General features: G+C 33.9%; 1 protein-coding gene across 3 annotated transcripts in view; it reads left to right on the top strand.

Annotated features, from left to right (window-relative positions):
* The window catches only part of LOC106879448 (acetyl-CoA carboxylase), a 124700-nt gene that overhangs the window by 58348 nt on the left and 46633 nt on the right, over positions 1 to 19719 (top strand). For all 3 annotated transcript variants that reach the window (XM_014929017.3, XM_014929008.3, XM_014929024.3), the window contains 19 exons: positions 799 to 969; positions 2782 to 2943; positions 3578 to 3741; positions 4388 to 4538; positions 5833 to 5936; positions 7384 to 7465; positions 9094 to 9164; positions 9307 to 9447; positions 10998 to 11126; positions 11240 to 11330; positions 11433 to 11648; positions 12593 to 12712; positions 13343 to 13443; positions 13618 to 13706; positions 15160 to 15284; positions 16566 to 16679; positions 17410 to 17523; positions 17880 to 17969; positions 18964 to 19082. In XM_014929017.3, the coding sequence (XP_014784503.1) occupies positions 799 to 969; positions 2782 to 2943; positions 3578 to 3741; positions 4388 to 4538; positions 5833 to 5936; positions 7384 to 7465; positions 9094 to 9164; positions 9307 to 9447; positions 10998 to 11126; positions 11240 to 11330; positions 11433 to 11648; positions 12593 to 12712; positions 13343 to 13443; positions 13618 to 13706; positions 15160 to 15284; positions 16566 to 16679; positions 17410 to 17523; positions 17880 to 17969; positions 18964 to 19082 (2354 nt within the window). The remainder of the gene's footprint in view (positions 1 to 798; positions 970 to 2781; positions 2944 to 3577; positions 3742 to 4387; positions 4539 to 5832; positions 5937 to 7383; positions 7466 to 9093; positions 9165 to 9306; positions 9448 to 10997; positions 11127 to 11239; positions 11331 to 11432; positions 11649 to 12592; positions 12713 to 13342; positions 13444 to 13617; positions 13707 to 15159; positions 15285 to 16565; positions 16680 to 17409; positions 17524 to 17879; positions 17970 to 18963; positions 19083 to 19719) is intronic.

The following is a 19719-nucleotide window of genomic DNA, read 5'->3' as shown; positions in this document are numbered from 1 at the left end:
TATTTTACTTTTGTATAAATGATATTTCTTTTTCAAAAGAGTTCTGTTTGAGAATGATTTCTATTCCATATTGATTAACGTTGAACTGCATTATATTGGTTTCAAATTTTGGCACAAGGCCAGGAATTTTGGGGAGGGGTTAAGTTGATACATCAACCCCAGTACTCGACTGTTACTCATTTTATTGACCCTGAACGGATGAAAGTTCAAGTTGACCTCTGTGGAATTCGAACTCAGAACTTAAAATGCTCCTAGTTATTTTGCCCAGCCTACTAATGATTCTGCCAGCTTGCTGTCTTTGAACTGCTTTATATTGAACTGGAAACACAGGAGTTTTTCAGGAAGTGTATTGCAGTAAAGCTGTTTTTTTTTCTCTTTGTCATAACAATGTTTAGTAACAATTCCTGTCAGCTAACAGTATTGAAGTGTGTGATCGTGATGTTTCAGTAAAATAGATTCCTCAGAGAAACCATCTATTTGAAAAACTATAGTTAAGTTAGTGTTAATATATTAACACAGTGAGCTTTAAAAATCCATTTAGAAGTTTTCGTGCAATGTAGAAAAGGCAATTTTAATCAATGAACTATAATTATTTTAACAACTCTGGCAAGTACAGAAAGCAGCTTTGGATATGTTTCAGTCTTATGAAACCTCTTCAGTGAAACAGACATCTGAGGTGATTCTTTAACCATATTATTCAAGTAAATGATATCAAACTGTAGCAAATGTATGCCTATTTTGTGCAGTATCAAATCTTCAATGCAATAAAATTTACTTATAATTAACATTTGTTTCCAGGCTGCTGTGACATTAGCAAAAATGGTTGGTTATGTGAGTGCAGGAACAGTGGAATACCTATATTGTGAAGATGACTCATTCTACTTTCTTGAATTAAATCCACGGTTACAAGTGGAACATCCATGTACAGAGATGATTGCAGATGTTAACCTTCCCGCCGCCCAATTGCAGGTAAAACAATATCTCAAACATATTGCAGTTCCTGTTTCTTTCTCTTGATTATTCTTAATTCTATTCATTTGCAGTGGAGGCGCAATGGCCCAGTTGTTAGGGCAGCGGACTCGTGGTCATAGGATCGCGGTTTTGATTCCCAGACCGGGCGTTGTGAGTGTTTATTGAGTGAAAACACCTAAAACTCCATGAGGCTCTGGCAGGGGATGGTGGTGAACCCTGCTGTACTCTTCCACCACAACTTTCTCTCACTCTTACTTCCTGTTTCTGTTGTGCCTGTAATTCAAAGGGTTAGCCTTGTCACACTGTGTCACACTGAATATCCCCGAGAACTACGTTAAGGGTACACGTGTCTGTGGAGTGCTCAGCCACTTGCACGTTAATTTCACGAGCAGGCTGTTCTGTTGATCGGATCAACTGGAACCCTAGACGTCGTAAGTGACGGAGTGCCAACAACAACAACATTCATTTGCAGATGTTTTTAGTCACTGTTGAAATTAAAATTTTATAGAATACTTATACAACACAATATAGACATTTATCGATAAATCTCAAGTTTTTATTTTTTAATACAACTAAATCTCTTATTGATTGCATTTGTTTGAAACACGAAAGTATATAGGCCACCCTTTAACTCTCGTTCTTCATTCGTTATATTCATGCCACTCACCTGTTTCCTATCTCTAATCATTGTGGTTAGGCACGTAGCTTAGTGGTTAAGATATTCAGCTTAGGATTGTAAGGTTGTGAGTTTGATTCCTGGCTGTGTATTGTGTCCTTGAGCAAGACACTTTATTTCACATTGCTCCAATGCACTCAGATGGCAAAAATATCCTTCAAAACTACATTATGAGTATGTGGTATCTGTGACATGCTCAGCCACTTGTACATTAATTTCATGAGAGGCTGTTCTATTGATGGGATCGATTAGAACCCTCATCATTGTAACTGACAGAGTGCCAGTTATCTCTTACCATTGCTCATTCTCCCATACACTCTTCTAACCTCTACCCATTCACATCTGTCACTAATAGATACATTGTTCTGACAAACTCACTGGCTAATCATGACACCAGTGCTGGTTCAGGCACTGTTACTCTATATGTTGCTGGTGGGGAAATGAGTTGCTGCTATCTCTAGCAGTCAAGTGTCCATCATTGACAAGACCAAGGAAGATTGAAATCACATGATCTGGTGGTCTCGGCGCTGGAGTTGGTAGGGATTTATCTCCCTGCTAGTGATATAAACAAGAGTGCAATTTGCACCAAAAGCCATGTGAGTCTCTCTTATGGTATCAACTGCAGTATAGTTTGTTCTAACAGAACATCTACTTGTAAGTGGGAAGATAAATATTACCTCTTGGTATTAATACTGCTTTTGTTGGTAATATATAATCTAGTAGTTTCTTTTATCTCAGTTATGTTGATTTCTCTACACAATTAGATATGATAAGTTAAGAGAAACATTGTACCGGCATACTTCAATGTGTCATCTTTTTTGACTTTACATCATTTTTTATTTTTAAGAAATTAATGAAAAGAAAAATAAACCTCAACTTTAGTTTATCCAGTTTTATGTCAGTCACAGCAAGCATATTTAAAGGCATAAGAATTTTGACAAACCCTCCCCACCTAAAAACCAACACTGAATTGAGAAAAATCAAATGGAATATATGTGAGAATATGTGCAAACCAATTATTAAGATATGTCTTAGAACTAATTACCAATGTATGTTGAGGTATCTCTGCATTGATTCATGTTTCCATTTACTTTTTCCTATGTCAGAGCATTAATTCTTTGAGAAATTTTCAGATTGCAATGGGAATTCCGTTGTACAGAATCAAAGACATACGTCTGTTGTATGGAGAAGATCCTGCAGGTGACCAAATCATTCCATTTGATGATTTGAAAATTAAACCACAACCACGGGGTCATGTTATTGCTGCAAGAATCACCAGTGAAAATCCAGAAGAGGTAAAGCAAACCATATATATATATATATGCATTCTCTCCTACATATGTATGTGTTTATACGTTTACACTTATACAGTGAATAAATATATGCAGACCATATTTTCCAGTGTACAAGGTGAGTTTCTCATATCAAAATTTACAGCCAAAAAAAGTCGGTCAACTTATACACCAAGACAACTTTGGAGGACTGAAAATTCCATGTGAAACATGACAGGATTTGGAAAGATAATGATAGTGTTTGAATGTTTACACTATATACTAAATAGACTTGTATGCTGGAAAATATGATTAAAATATGATTAAAATCCATACATGCTTATGTGTACATATTCCCCTATCTACACAACAATCAAACTTAAAACTGGAAAGCACTGAAATATGAATAACTGATGTGTTGAAGTTTACTTACTAAAAATTATTAAAAATAAATTTAACAGAACAGAAATTACTCATTTTAGATCATTCATGTTCAAGAAGTATATAAAAAAAACCTTCTATAAATAATAATCTTTATTATTCCCTTTTTCTTATGTTATTATTAATACAATTATTGTACTTTTTCTCTGGAAATCATTTTTCTGTTATGTATGAGATTTACTCTCACATTGTTTTCACAATGTCTGTTCCCTTTCAGGGCTTTAAACCCAGCTCAGGCACTGTTCAGGAGTTGAACTTCCGCAGCAGCAAGAATGTCTGGGGTTACTTTAGTGTTGTAGCATCTGGAGGTCTCCATGAATTTGCTGATTCCCAATTTGGTCATTGTTTTTCATGGGGAGAATGCCGGGAGGATGCACGAGAGTAAGTTTTGAGGAATTGTTTTTTTTTTTTTTCAGTAATTTTTTTTTTTATCATTTCCATGTTTCAGTCATAGAGCTGAAGTCATGCTGGAGCATTGCTTTGAAGGATTTAGTTGAACAAATCGACCCTAGTACATTTTTAAAGCGTGCTACTTATTCTATCAATCCCTTTTTCTGAACCACTAGGCTATGGAGACACAAACAAGCCAATGTCACTTATCAAGCACAATGACACATACATACACATATGTATATAAACAACAGGCTTCCACACAGTTTCTGTTTGTCAAATTCACTCACAAGACATTGATCTTTCTGAGACTATAGTAGAAGACACTTGCCCAAGGTGCTATGCAGTGGGACTGAATCTGAAACAATGTAGTTACAAAGTGAGCTTCTTAACTATGCCTGTTTAATGAACTTGTTTGAAGGGCCTTATATAATTTCCTTCTTGCTACATATTAATATATCTTAAATGTTTCCTTTAACTTTATCATTTTGAAATTATGTTTTATTAATTTTTGATGGTGCTATTTAAAAAAAATCCAGTACACTTTGTAAAGTGGTTGGTGTTAGGAAGAGCATCCAGCTGTAGAAATCAAACCATATGGTTACTGCATGTGTATTAATTTCTTATTTTCTTTAAGAAATATGGTTGTGGCGTTGAATGAATTATCTATCCGTGGTGATTTCCGTACCACTGTAGAATACCTTACTCGCCTCTTGGAAACTGAAGATTTTCAAATGAATGTCTTAACTACTGGTTGGCTTGATAAGTTGATCGCTACAAAGTTTCAGGTATGCTTTTGAATAGTAACTCTTTTATGTCTGTTATTTTATTTATTTCTACTTGAAAATATTAACTTCAATACTTACAGTATTTGATAGCATAAAATACACACTTCAATATAAGTGGTGTATATTCAAGAAAAACGGTTTTTAGTGCATTAAAATATGTAATATAGGCCCAACTTTGCATACAAGACCCAAGGTGATTTTTTGACACATTTCTTTGAAAAATGAGTGTCTTATATACCATAAAATATAGTAATTTTGTAATTTATTCTTGTGCATTAAGTTTAAAATCTTGTCAAAACCAAAGAGGAAAAGGCTTTTATAGCTAAAATTTCTCTTCATTGTTGTCATTTAACATCCATTGTCCATGCTGGCATGAGTTGGATGGTTTGACCAGAGGTAGCAAGCTGGAGAGCTGCATCAGGTTCCAGTCTGATTTGGTATGGTTTCTGTTGTTGGATGCCTTTCCTAACGCCAACCACTTTACAGAATGTACTGCGTGCTTTTACATGGTACCATATGAGCGCTTAAAAAAATGGAAAACAAGCACTTTTCATAATGATTCAATTATTCTAAATTATCTTCTGAACTTTATTAAAACAAACATCACCACACCTGATGACAGAGTATATAGAAGAATACATACTGATAATACTAATAATAACAGATCTATGTCACACATGACATCTGTTCACAATCTTAAAGCATGGAATTATTAATTAGCTTTATTGTAAAAGACTTGCTAAAATGTGACGAACTGCATGGTCTTTGCTATACTGTGCTACAGAATATATTTATAGATTTTAGCCAACTCTGTATGTAATAGACAGATGTGGAAGTCTAAAGGTTAACTTACACTGTTACATTCCAAAATAGGAGCTGCTTTATTGCATAAGTCTTACTGTCAAGAGTGTATAGAAAGAAGCATGGTGAAATGTTTTGAATATTGCTAGATTTGTTGCTTTCTAAAAACTTCTAGCTTCATATGCTGTAATCTATTACTCTTTGATATTACTTTCCTTGTGTTAGGTGTTGAGCTGGCAGAATCATTAGCACATCAGGCAAAATGCTTAGCAGTATTTTGTCTATCTTTATGTTCTGAGTTCAAAAGCTGCTGAGGTTGACTTTGCCTTTCATTCTTTCAAGGATGATAAAATAAGTACCATTTGAGGACAGGGGTTGATTTAATTGACTTATCCACCACCCTGAACTTCCTGGCCTTGTGTCAAAAATTGAAACCAATATTACTGTACTTGTGCACACTTATTAAATAACATTTTATTTTATTCATTTCTAGGCTGAAAAACCTGATATAATTCTTGGTGTCATCAGTGGATCTCTCCATCTTGCTGATCATACAATATTCACTTGTTTCCAGAACTTTCAAAATGCTTTAGAAAGGTCTGATTACCTTAATTATTTTATTTCATATGCTTTAAAACAAATATTAGATATCACATTTTATAATTAATTAGAGGTGCACCAAATAGTGTTGAATGAAATATAGTAATGTACAGTTATATTTAAACCTGTTCTTGTACATTGGACTTAGAAAATTTGTTGCACAAATTGTCTTGAGAAAAAAATTACATAAACATGTTAAATATAATTGTACATAACTGTATATTTTAGAATGTTTTATATTTCTTGGTTTTCTTATTACGATCTATTCTGGCGCACAAGTTGACATAGAATATATTGTAAATATGTTGTGTAACCATTCAAACATCGTCACTATCTTTTCAAATCCTGCTGCATTCCATATGGAATTTTTGGTCCTCTAATGCTGTCTTGATGTATAAGCTTACCTACCTTTCTTTTATTGTAAATTTTGATCTGCAAATTTCAAATTGTGTTCCTGAAAATAGTGTTTATGTTGTTAAAACCTGAACTGTTGCCATTAGTATACATCATTCGATTCATATATTTAATCAAAGTCAACATATAATTATTTTCATAAATCCCACTTTTAGAAATATTGATTATTGCAGGAGAATTAATCTCCTTCTTGCCTGCTTTTACTCATTTCTTCATGATATTAAGTTACTTTGTACTGCCTTTTATATTATTTTATTACTGATATTTATGTTGCAAATATCACATTTGTATCAGATTGATGCATATACCCTATCAACATCTCTTTCTTATTTGTTGGCAAGTTTAGGGTGCAAAGAAAACACTTCAGACCACTTGCATACTGAGGCAATTTGCCTCTGGTTTAGTGAAATTGCCATTAACATCTTTGTTATTATTTTTTTGCCACTGTATTATCATACAGGTTTTAATGACAAAGTTTTGACGTATCCAATATATGTGCTACTAATTCATCAGTTGTTTACATGTGTTGTTATTGAGAAAATTTAGAGACTGAAATTTTTCTTTCTCTATAGTCAGTGGTTGAAAGTTTATGATGAAGTTAGTATAGAACACAGTTCGTTAAGTTCAAAAGTCATTGTGTTGAACGCTTTTTCTAGTTTGCTCAACTGAACAAAGGAAGGTTTTACTCCTACTTTACTGTTCAATGGTTTGCAATAGAAAAGACATTCAGCTGCAAAAGCAATTGTTTCAATGAAATGATCATCCTAACCATACAAGACTAAATAAATGAATGTAAAACAGTATAATGACCTATTTTATTCCTCTCATTCTCACACATGCACGCATGCATGTATGCATGCACGCACACACACACACAAACACACACACTGTCTCTCTCTTTCTCTTTTCTTCTCTCTCTTCTCTCCTCTGTCTCTCATCTCTTTCAGAATTTTGAAAATTAAAAAAATTAACGATTTTTTTTTTTGCAGATGTTAGTAGCTAAAGTTTTCCATGCTTTTCTTTTTTTCAGAGGCCAGATATTTCCTGCAAATTCTCTGAAAAATAAAGTGGATGTCGAGTTCATTTACGATGGTGTGAAATATGTTACGACAGTAAGGAACTGCTTTAGATTTGTTTATGTTAATATTATTTTTATCAACTGCTGAGTTTGACTTTACCTTTCATCCATTTGGGGTTGATACAATAAGTACCAGTTGAGTGCTGGGGGTCAATGTATGTAATCAACTTACTCCTTCCCCCGAAGTTGTCGGCCTTGTGCCAGAATTTGAAACCAATATTATTTCATTGACCCAAGGGTGGTGAACTGACAGAGTTGTTAGCATAGTGGACAAAATGCTTAGCAGCATTTATTTCAGCTCTGTCCATTCTGAGTTCAAATGTGGCCAAAGTCAGTTTTATCTTTTATCCTTTTAGAGTCAATGAAATAGGTTCTAGTCAACCACTGGGGTCGATGTAATCAAATAGACCCTCCTCTAAAAATTTCAGACCTTGTTCATTATAATAGAAGATAAGAAGAATTATTTTGTCACCCTAATGGACATATGTTTCAAAGCAAGTGGGATTTCATCATCATCATCATCATTATTATTATCATCATCCCCTTTAACATCCATTTTTCCATGCTGGCATGGGTTGGACAATTTGACCAGAGGTTTGCAAGTAGGTGAGCTGCACCAGGTTCCACTCTGATTTGGCTTGATATCTATGGCTGGATGCTCTTCCTAATGCCAGCCACTTTTCGATGTGTACTGGGTGCTTTTAATGTGGCATTGACATGAAATTTGTTTAAAGCAAAGCACTAGCAAGTAACTAATGCCAAATTCTTTTGGTATGGTTTTTACCTTTCACTTATTATTTGTTATTTTGTAAGTTTAGTTGTATGCAAAATACATTTACTCGTATACACACTGATCTATAGAATCAAACATTCTAAGGTTCTGGCAATGAGTAGTCTTTCAGTTTAACATCTCATTCATTTTGTGTGTATATGTTTGTGTGTCTGTATGTATGTCATGTACCTTAAAAATGGCCTTAAAAATCCTGTCTTGATAATTCACCCTTCTCTCACACCGTCTAAATCATGTTACCATGGAGGAAACTGATATTAAATGAAACAGATGAACAGTAGACATACAATAAGATTCTGAACAGGTTCTGTTTAACCAAATACCACTAAAGCAGAAAACACTTGCCCAATATGTTGCACAGTGGGCAATATATTACTGAAACCACATGGTCCTTAAATGAATTGCTGAACAATAAGTTTTGTAGGAAGCCCCATTTTTAGTTCTGATTAACAATACTATTTGTTCAAATTCAATTTAAATTATGCACTTAAAAACAATGTTTTTAGCAGTAATTTTATTTATTCTTTAATTTCTTTTTAATATTGGGGAAGTGTCTTCTATAGCCTCGAGCCAACTAAAGCCTTGTGAGTGTGGATCTGGTAGCTGGAAACTGAAGGAAGCTCATTTATGTCTATGTGTGTGTGCCTTTGTATCTGTGTTTTTCTTCCACCATCACTTGACAACCAGTGTTGGTGTGTATATGTCTCCGTAATGTAGCGGTTTGGCAAAAGAGACGATAGAATAAATCCAAAAAAGAAATAAGTGGTGCTGTTGGTTCATTCAACTAAAAATTCATGCCCTGGCATGGTTATACTCTAGTAACTGAATCAAATAAAAAATAAATATGTGATTTTTTTGTTTTTGTATGATAGGTTGTGAGGACAGGACTGGCAAGTTACTTTGTTCTAATGAATGGCTCCTACATGGATATTGAAGCTCATCGGTAAGTAAAAAAAAAAAAAAAAAAAAAAAAAAAAAAAGGGGGTGATTTCTGATAGGAACCAATTCAATTTTGTTTTCATTTCTTTCTTTGCTAGTTAGGAATAAAAACTATTATACAATTATTTTCCTGATTTTATTTTCAGTCTGACCGATGGTGGGTTATTGCTATCAGTAGGTGGGTCCAGTTATACCACTTACATGAAGGAAGAAGTTGATAGCTACAGAGTTACCATCGGCAATAAAACTTGTGTCTTTCTGAAAGAAAATGACCCCACTGTACTCAGGTAACTATTATATTTTAACATGAACATTGTATTATTTTATGATTAACTACAATACAATAGACATAAAACTCCCTGGTTAACTTTTTGGTGTTTAGATAATTGTGTCAAATATAAAGCTTATTTATTCACATTGTTTTGAATTAATCATGCATTATCTCATAGCTTCAAAATTTCAATGATGTGATTGTTTATTTTTAGAATGACATTGTAGGGTAGGTGTGAGAGGCTGGATCTGGCCAGTTTGAACATACAACAGGTAGAATATTTGGCCAGATATGGCTGGTTTAAATGCTAAAGGGTTAAGATGATACAGGGATGTTGAATTACACACTTGCTTAAATCAGTCATTATTTTGTATGACTGATTCTCTACAAGTATACCATTTATATAACTTATTTTATCCACCTGGTTTCTGAGAACCTTAGATATGTAGTTCTGCACCCTAAAATATTATGGCTTTAAGAGCAAGTCTCATTATTTGTGTAATGGATATAAAGTTGTTGAAAAATTATTGTAATATCTTGCATTTCTTTTGCTTCATTGAATTAAATTGTACCAGAAGACAAGAAAATAGAACACGTTTTAAATTGTCATATTACACTGACTTGCAACTGTTCGAGAGGAACCATAAGCCACATCGATATTATCAGTTTTGGAGGACCTGCAAAGCTTTTGGGTTCAGCCTCTTTCTTTGAACAGATTAAAAAAACAAACAAACAAAAAATAGTATGATAGATTTGCGGTCTGGTCCTAAATGACACTAAAACATTTGTATATCTCATGTACTAGGATATTGGGTTGTTTCAAAGAGTTTCATCAGTTACCTCTGTCCCTTGTGTCTACTAAAATCAAGATTACAAAGTCTATTACAATAAACCTTTCTACTATAAGCACAAGGCCTGAAATTTTGTGGGGACAGGGTGAGTCAATTACATCAATTCCCAGTGCTCAACTGCTACTTATTTTACTGACAGGCCATACAAAAATAAATACACATCATTGTTCTTGTTTGTCTTTGTTTTACATTGTTTTACTATACCAGCATTGCTTCTTGCAGTCATTGTTATCTTTTATCATCTTCTGGCAGAATCATTAGCTTAGCGACATTTCATCTGTGTTTATGTTCTGAATTCAAATTTCACTGAGGTTATACAATAAGTACCAGTTGAACAATGGGGTTGATGTAATTGACTTAACCCCTCTCCTGACCTCACTGGTCATTGTGTCAAAATTTGAAACCGATATTAGGTTATATTGGATAAAGGAAAATTTTGAAAACCTATGATAAGTGTTTGATTCACTTGTAATCTTAAGTTATAGTAAATAAAAGATATTAGTGACTTATTTTCTTACTGATAGCTTTGTTGTGATTTGATTATATAGTTGTGTCTTTCTTATTTGTTTGTTTGTTTGTTTCTTTCTTCCTTTCTTCATTCCTTTTTCTTTTTGTCCCCTCTCTCTCTCCCTCCCCCTTTTCACTCCTCACTGTTGTACATACATATGTATGTTTTTTAACTATTAATTTTCAATGATAATTTTATTTCTTTTAGATCCCCATCTGCTGGAAAACTACTTTCATATAAAGTAGAAGACGGAGGACATCTTTTCAGTGGGGAGCCGTATGCTGAAATGGAAGTTATGAAAATGAATCTTACTCTTAAAGTTCCAGAAAGTGGTTGGTAAGTCAATTTATCCTTCTAATTAATTATCTTTTATCTCTTACTTGTTTCAGTCATTGGACTGATGTTGAGGTTTTACATATTATGATTGATATTTTGTTGTTTATTTCCAGCATTTATTATAAAAAACGCCCTGGAGCTCTACTTGAGCCTGGTGTAACTATTGCTACCTTAGATTTAGATGACCCAAGTAGAACACAACAGGTAAAATTTTCTTTTTATTTACACCTTCAGTTTTAATTATATATATTTTTTCTTCTGTTTGAAATTTTCCTAATTGTAATTTTAAACGATTTGTTTTTGTAGGCGGAACTTTATGATGGTAGCTTACCATACAACAGAAATCAATCAACTAGTGGTAACAAGCTGCATCAAGTGTTTACAAGTATCAAAGCTGAACTGGAGAACATTTTAGCAGGCTATGTCTTACCAAGTCCATATTTTAGTGAACGCCTCAAGGAATCTGTCCAAACACTAATGAAATGTTTGCGAGACCCTAATCTGCCTTTGCTTGAACTTCAGGTAAAGAAAATATTTTAATATTTACTATAAAATGTGGACGGAATTAACAATTGATTTGCAAATAAATTCAAGGTGTAATTGTCTTAGCTAAGATCTCTATAGAGTGAAATGGCTCCATAGTGAACCCTATTGTTTAATCATTCAAAATATTTTCTTTTTCTCATAGCATATATCCCAAATGCATTCTTTTTTTTTTTTCTATTTGCTGGAACTAGTGAAAAGGTGCTCATGGCCTTTCTTGCCCTCTTGGACTAGTGAGATTGATGCAATAATGTTCCTCTTAAACTTTTGTACATCAACACTTTCATGAGAGTTTTGCACAAAAGGGGTGATGATATTTAGGGAAGGAAGGACTGGGTATACTGATTAATGCAGGGCCTCGAGGTGAGACTCAACGAGGGTGATGAGAGGAGGAGAGATAAGCAGGATTGCAATGTGCCAGTGACACATAAAAAGCACCCAATACACTTAGTGGAATGATTGGCATTAGGAAGGGCATCTGGCCATAAGGTCCAAGCCAAAACAGACTGGAACCTGATGCAGCTCTCTGGCTCACCAGCTCTAGTAAAACTGTCTAACCCATGCAAGCATGGAAAACAAATGTTAAATGATACTTGATTGTAGAACCTGATAGACATTAATGTTCATTATAAAATAAATATATGTTAAAACTGAAATACTGAATATGAAGTTTGATTCAGCCCTCCATTTCTTCTTTATTCTTCAAACACTTAAGAATGCAATATATATCTTCTCTAGTTTTTATCAATGACAACTGTTACTATTTTACAATAATCAAGGTTTATAAAATTACAAAATAGAGATCAATTACCAGCTCTCTTCATTATATATTATAACAAAACAAAACCCAGTCTAATTTTTCTGAAGAATTACTAAAACAAGTGCAAGTTTATAGATTGATATATATATTTTTCTTTTTGTAGGACCTCATTTCTATGAGTGCTGGAAGAGTGGCACCACATGTAGAAAAGTCAATTCGTAAATTAATAACATCATATGCTAAAAATATAACATCAGTTCTCTCCCAGTTTCCAAGTCAAGATGTGAGTACATACAGTTGAAACATTTTCTCAAATTTTGTATACTTTCCTTGGGTTTATTTTTTATCATTCAATGTATAATATTTTATTTTATCAGTTTGTATAATACGTTTCAAAAGCAGAGGATAATAGACCATAGTTTTAGAAAAAAAATGTCCTTAATTTGGTTTCTGCATTATACATGAGTATGTAATTTTCACAAATAAATATGGTACACTAGAAACCACTTGAGTTTTTAGGAAATGGAAAACATCAGCAGAATTAAGTTCTCTATAAATCCTCTTCAAAATGAAGTAAAGCAGAGCAGGATCCACTCCTTCTTTGATGAAACTCATTAAAAACTAATCATTTTAGGAGGATTAACAATGAAATAAAATAAATATTGTATAAAATAAACATTGTCTTTATTAGTTGCCATATAAAGTTAGCTCAAGAAACATCAGAATATATGAGAAAATCTTGAAGTTCAACTGAAGCTAACTTGTCTCATGTCACCTTTATCTTATGACCCTAACCTTAACCCTAATTTTGCTGTGATTTTGTGGAATATTTTATCCAATATAATGATCGTTATATACTTTCCAAATGTCATGTATTTTTTAATTAGTAATGTTAATTAATTTCAATTACCAGATTGCTCATGTGATTGACAGTCATGCAGCCACACTAAACCGACGAGCTGAAAGAGAGGTGTTTTTTATGACCACCCAAGGAATTGTGCAGCTTGTGCAGAGGTTTGTATTTAAAAAAATATCAACACAGATGTTAATATTTTGTGCGAAAAAAAAAAATTCATCCTCATTGTTTAATGTCTGTCTTTTATGTATACGAAAAATAAAATGTATAAATTATATGTGAGTGATATCTTCTTCCTTCATGAAGGCTAATATTTATTTTAATCATTGCAGATATCGAAATGGTATCCGAGGCCACATGAAATCAGTTGTTCGTGATCTTTTGAAATGTTATGTTCAAGTTGAAGCTCAGTTTCAGCATGGTAATTGCTATGTTTTGGCATTGATTTCAAATTAAATAATATTTTTTCTACTTTTAACCTTTTCGCATTTAAATGAGCCATATCCAGCCAAAATATTCTACTTGTTTTATGTTCACACTGGCCATATCTGGCCTCTCACAACAACCCTGCAATATAATTTTAAAAATTAATAGTTACCTCATCAAAATCTCAAAGTTACAGGATATTGCAGGATTAATTCAAAACATTGTGAAGAAATAAGCATTACTTTCAACAGAACAATGTGATTGCTAAAGGGTTAAAGTATATTTAATTTATATATGTACAGGCATGGCTGTATGTGTATGTGAGTGCCATTGTTATACAAGTGGTATCATTCATTTCTGGTCAGCCTGGGGCTAGACTCCTGCCTAAGATGTCACACAGGTGGACTGAACCTAAAACCATGTTGATGAGAAGCAAACTTCTTGACACAACCATGGCTGTTCCTGTCTATATATATATATATATATATATATATATGCGTGCGTGAAAAAGTGCCACACCCTAACAGTTGAGGGAACCCGTGGAAGAGGTAGGCCCAGGAAGACCTAGGCTGAGGTGGTGAGGCAAGACCTTCGTACATTGGGCCTCACCGAGGCGATGACTACTGACCGAGACTTTTGGAAATGTGCTGTGCGTGAGAAGACCCGGCAAGCCAAGTAAGATCGTTGCCAGTGCCCCTGGACTGGTTCTTGTGCGGGTGGCACATGAGATGCACCATTTTGAGCGTGGCCGTTGCCAGTACCGCCTGACTGGCTCCTGTAGGATTTTCGAGCGAGATCGTTGCCAGTGCCCCTGGACTGGCTTGTGCGGGTGGCACATAAAAGACACCATTTCGAGCGTGGCCGTTTTTCGTGCGGGTGACACGTAAAAGCACCCACTACACTCTCTGAGTGGTTGGCGTTAGGAAGGGCATCCAGCTGTAGAAACTCTGCCAAATCAGACTGGAGCCTGGTGTTGCCATCCGGTTTCACCAGTCCTCAGTCAAATCGTCCAACCCATGCTAGCATGGAAAGCGGACGTTAAACGATGATGATGATGATGATGATGATGATGATGATGATATATATATATATATATATATATATATATATATATATATACAAGGGGATGCTGAAAAATTTCAGGCTTTGGGTAAAAGAAAATACAGGAGGATCAGTTAATTGTGATTTCATTGAACATATTCCCCTTTCAGATTCATGCGGTTATTGCAATGGTCCTTCAGTTTTTCTAAGCCCTGTAAAAGAACTCAGAAGGTTGGCCTCCAACCAGGCCTTTCGTAATACTCTTAAAGCCAAGAACTTTTTTAGCACCCGTTCATGTGTGTATATATATATATATATTATTCCCTAAAATGTGCAGTCTTTCATTTCCAATGCTGTAATTAATAGTATGAACTAATTGCCTAATTATGTCTTTGGTCACTTTGTAGGTCACTATGATAAATGTGTTGCCCAAGTTCGAGAAAGACACAAGGATGACATGGGTGCAGTTACAGCTACAATTTTTTCTCATTCTGCAATTGCGGAAAAGAATGAACTGGTCATATTACTCATAGTAAGTAAAGTTGTGTTACACATAGGCATGCTTACACTCTTTCATTTCATTTGTGAAGTTTAAATGTGTGAGGCATTTACATACCACTGGAAGCCAATATGATTTTGGCTATTTGTTTGTGGTGTTTTCTTATTTTATTTTCCAGTTATTTTGCTTTTTTTTTTGTATTACATATTGCTAAACATTTCATATTCTATTAAAAAATTATAATATGACCAATCTCATTGTGTGTCAGCTTGGGCAAGTATATTCTATTAAAACCCCAAACTGACCAAAGTCTTGTGAGTGGATTTAGTAGTTGTGCAGAATGGAAAGCGGACATTGAATGATGATGTCCAAGTTCCCGGATGTTGGCATAATTTTGTGGTTAAGTAGTTTTCACAACTACATGGCTTCAGGTTCAATCCCACCATGCTGTGCCTTGAGATGCATGAAGCTTTGTGAATGGAATTTGGTTCACAAAAACTGATTGGAATTCTGTCATTTGAACCAAGAGTGAGGATAGCTTAATGGGTAGTTGAGAAGTCGATGTCTTGTCTTTGGCGATGCAGTGTGTCAGTGGATATGAAAGTTAACTTACAAAGTGGCAATCTCAGTTCATTGACTCCTGTAGCAAATAATTTGAACTCCAGTTTAATGCAAACCAATTCTGTATTATTGTTAGAAAATCTTTGTGAAATGTTCCACAGGACTACCAAGAATCAGATTTGTTGTGTCATTGATTTGATGCCCATGCAGACAAAAATTTTCTTTACTGTGCTTATTCTGTATTGGTAAAAATTATATACAATTTTGATATTTGATAAATATTAGGGAATATTTATCCTCAAGAGTTGTTTATTAGTAGATATCTTGGAAATCTGTGAGTTGAAAGAGAGTAAATAGCTTATTCTGCTTGAGTTATGAGTTTGTAAGGAGATCTGTCAAAAGGTTTAAAGAATTGAAATATATTGTTACCAAATGTTTGGTGAAGTGGATACAAGTCACTAAACACTACACTTTTTAAAACTATCAAAGCTTTGGTGGTAAATGATTCTGTAAAGCTTAATTTTTTTTTTTTAATGAAATACTGTACTAAAGAGAGTGTTAATGCATTATATGTTAATACTCTAGTACTCTAGAATTAAGTTCTGCTTTTTAAAATTAATATTCTTATGGCTTACTGTGATCTTCAGCAGTTGCTGAATAACATGCAATGTACCTGTAAAAAGAAATATATATTAAGTATTAAATGAAATTTAAAAAAAAATAGAAAATTAACTGATAAAGTATTTTTTGCAGGAATACCTGTGTGGAAATGAATCTGGTCTCACTGATGACCTAGCACAGATTCTCAGTGAGTTGACCACTCTGAACAAAACTGAAAATGCCAAAGTAGCTCTCCGAGCACGACAGGTAAGTTATCGATTTTATTATTTTTTTTTATTGGTGGAATTAAAAGTGAGTGGTGCAGGATCTTGGGTCATTAGACCGTTTAGCATTTATATTACTCAGTCAAATATAATGCTTGTTTATTCACATTATTTTGAATTAATCATGCACTATCTTGTAGTTTTGAGATTTCAATGATGTATTTGTTTATTTTTAGAATGACATTGTAGGGTAGGTGTGATAGGTCAGATCTGGCTGGTTTGAACATGAAGGTGGTAGAGTATTTTAGCTGGATATGGCTGGTTTAACCCTTTAGCTTTCAGATTACTTTTTCAAATGTAGTATTTATTTGTTTTGTTTTGAAGTGATCATGCACTGTCTTATAGCTTTGAGATTTCAATGATGTGACTGTTTATTTTTAAAATGACATTGTAGAGTATGTGTGAGAGGTCAGATCTGGTGGATCTGAAGATAAAACAGAGTATTTTAGCTGGATATGGCTGGTTTAAATGCTAAAGGGTTAAGCCATTTCTTGTCACAATGTTTTGGATCATTTAAAAAGTAAGAGGGAAGATTGTTGCAGTTAGTTAAGTGAGAAAATGAACTAATTATATGTTGTAGTTGTTGAAATGCAGAACTTTGGGATTAGGAGTTGCAGCTATTCTATAATGACAAAATAGCTGTGACTGTACCATTTAGCTTCCAGGTTGTTTTGATTTATCAGTTAATCAATATTCGCCATTTCTTTTTTAAGATTCTGATTGCTGCACATCAGCCTGCCTTTGAACTGCGACATAATCAAATGGAATCAATCTTTCTGTCTGCTATTAATATATCTGGTCACGATTTCTGCCCTGAGAACCTTCAGGTAACTGAGTTTTTTTACCTTTCATCTATTTAAACATTGAGGATTTTTTTGATTTCTTTTCTAGAGTAAAATCATCAGTTTCTGAAAATTGATTATGCAGCTCTAGTTAAGATATTACATCTTCAACTATTTGCTTAAAGCTAAATTCCTTTCAGGCAGTGTTTAATCATACACATTTTATATATATGTCCAAAGAATTATTATTATTATTTATTATTATTATTATTATCATTATTATTATTATTATTATCATTATTATTATTATTATTATTATTATTTATTATTATTATTATTATTATTATTATTAATTATCATTATTATTATTATTATTATCATCATCTTTTTCTTCTTCCTAGAAACTTATTAATTCTGAGACTGCTATTTATGATGTTTTGCAAGAATTCTTTTTCCATTCAAACTCTTTGGTGAGAACAGCAGCTTTAGAGGTAAGTCTTCTAAGTAATATTGTTACAGAAGACAAATTTTCTTTACAAAGGCATTTGTGGATTCATTTATCTTGTAATAGTTTTAGAAATGAAATTTGAAATTTAGACTCTTTGAATCATTCTTCAGCAAATAAAGCTTTTAATTATCACAAGTTTGGGTATTTTCCCACTCAGTTTGAGAATTTTTGCAGTAATTATGAAATTAGCTAAATATTAGCAGTATAGTTCATTATTCCTGTGGAAGCGCAATGGCCCAGTGGTTAGGGCAGTGGACTCGCGGTCATAGGATCGCGGTTTTGATTCCCAGACCGGGCGTTGTGAGTGTTTATTGAGCAAAAACACCTAAAGCTCCACGAGGCTCCGGCAGGGGAGGGTGGCGAACCGTGCTATACTCTTCCACCACAACTTTCTCTTACTCTTACTTCCTGTTGTGCCTGTAATTCAAAGGTTCAGCCTTGTCACACTGTGTCACGCTAAATATCCCCCGAGAACTACGTTATGGGTACACATGTCTGTAGAGTGCTCAGCCACTTGCACGTTAATTTCATGAGCAGGCTGTTCCGTTGAACTGGAACCCTCGACGTCGTAAGCAATGGAGTGCCAACAACAACAAGTTCATTATTCCTATCATTGATATCATTTAATGTGCATTTTGTCCACATATTTATATCCAGCCTTTTTGGATTGCATTTAATTTAATGCAACTTTTTGATATAAAAAGGGTCCCTCCCCCGTCTGTCCCAGGAAGTGGTGCCTTGGCATAACTGCAGTCCAAAGGAAGCAAATATATGTGTGGAAGGGTGTAAATGATCTTATCTCTCATTAAATCTCATGCTGATTTACATTTACAATCATTTCTCTTCACTATTTACTTCTGTTTGATTGAGCAGTATGACCACTTTATCTAATCATGGTATTTTCTTTTATCCCAAATTAAACCACTATTTTATGTATTTGTCCTTTATTTTCTTTTTTTACCTTTCCAATATTTAAGGTGTATGTCCGAAGAGCCTATACTGCTTATGAACTTGTGTGTTTGCGTCATGATCAACTCTTGAATAGTCTCTGTGTTGTTGAATTCAAGTTTCTTTTGCCAACATCTCACCCCAACAGGTATGTTTTTCACAAATTCACAATAAATTTCTTAATTACCTTCATGATAATATTAATGTTGCTGTAGCAGCTGAGTGGCAGGAATGGTATAGTGCCTGACTAAATGCCTTGCAATATTCTGCAGTATCCGGGCAAAATGCTTAGCAGTATTTCATCTGTCTTAATGTTTCAAACTCTGCCATGGTCAGCTTTGCTTTTCATCCTTTTGGGGGTCAATAAAATAAGTACTGGTTGGGCACTGGGGTCAATGTAAACAACTTGCCCTCTCCCCTGAACTTGTTGGCTTTGTCCCAAAATTTGAGACCAATATTTTGTTACTTTCCTTCACATCTTACTGGAGTTGAATTTTTCTTTTCATATTTCCAGATAGTTACTATAAGTGCCATTCACAATTGGCTATACTTTTCCACAAAAATTTGTGGTTTTGGTTTGAAGATAGAAATATTATTTTTATTATCATTATTATGATGGTTACTGTTATCTCAATAAATTTTTGGTTCCCAATGAGAAATGCTTCATTTATATCATCAATTAATGATGTTGAACATCTCATTTCCATTTCTCTTCCCAAATAGATGTGAAGCATTTAGTTGTAAAAAGAGATGTAAATAATTTTTATTTTTTTCATGCATTTAGA

The sequence above is a fragment of the Octopus bimaculoides genome, chromosome 2 (assembly GCF_046866305.1).
Source record: "Octopus bimaculoides isolate indiv1 chromosome 2, ASM4686630v1, whole genome shotgun sequence".
NCBI lineage: Eukaryota > Metazoa > Mollusca > Cephalopoda > Octopoda > Octopodidae > Octopus > Octopus bimaculoides.
This window is presented reverse-complemented; position numbering and strand designations above follow the sequence as displayed.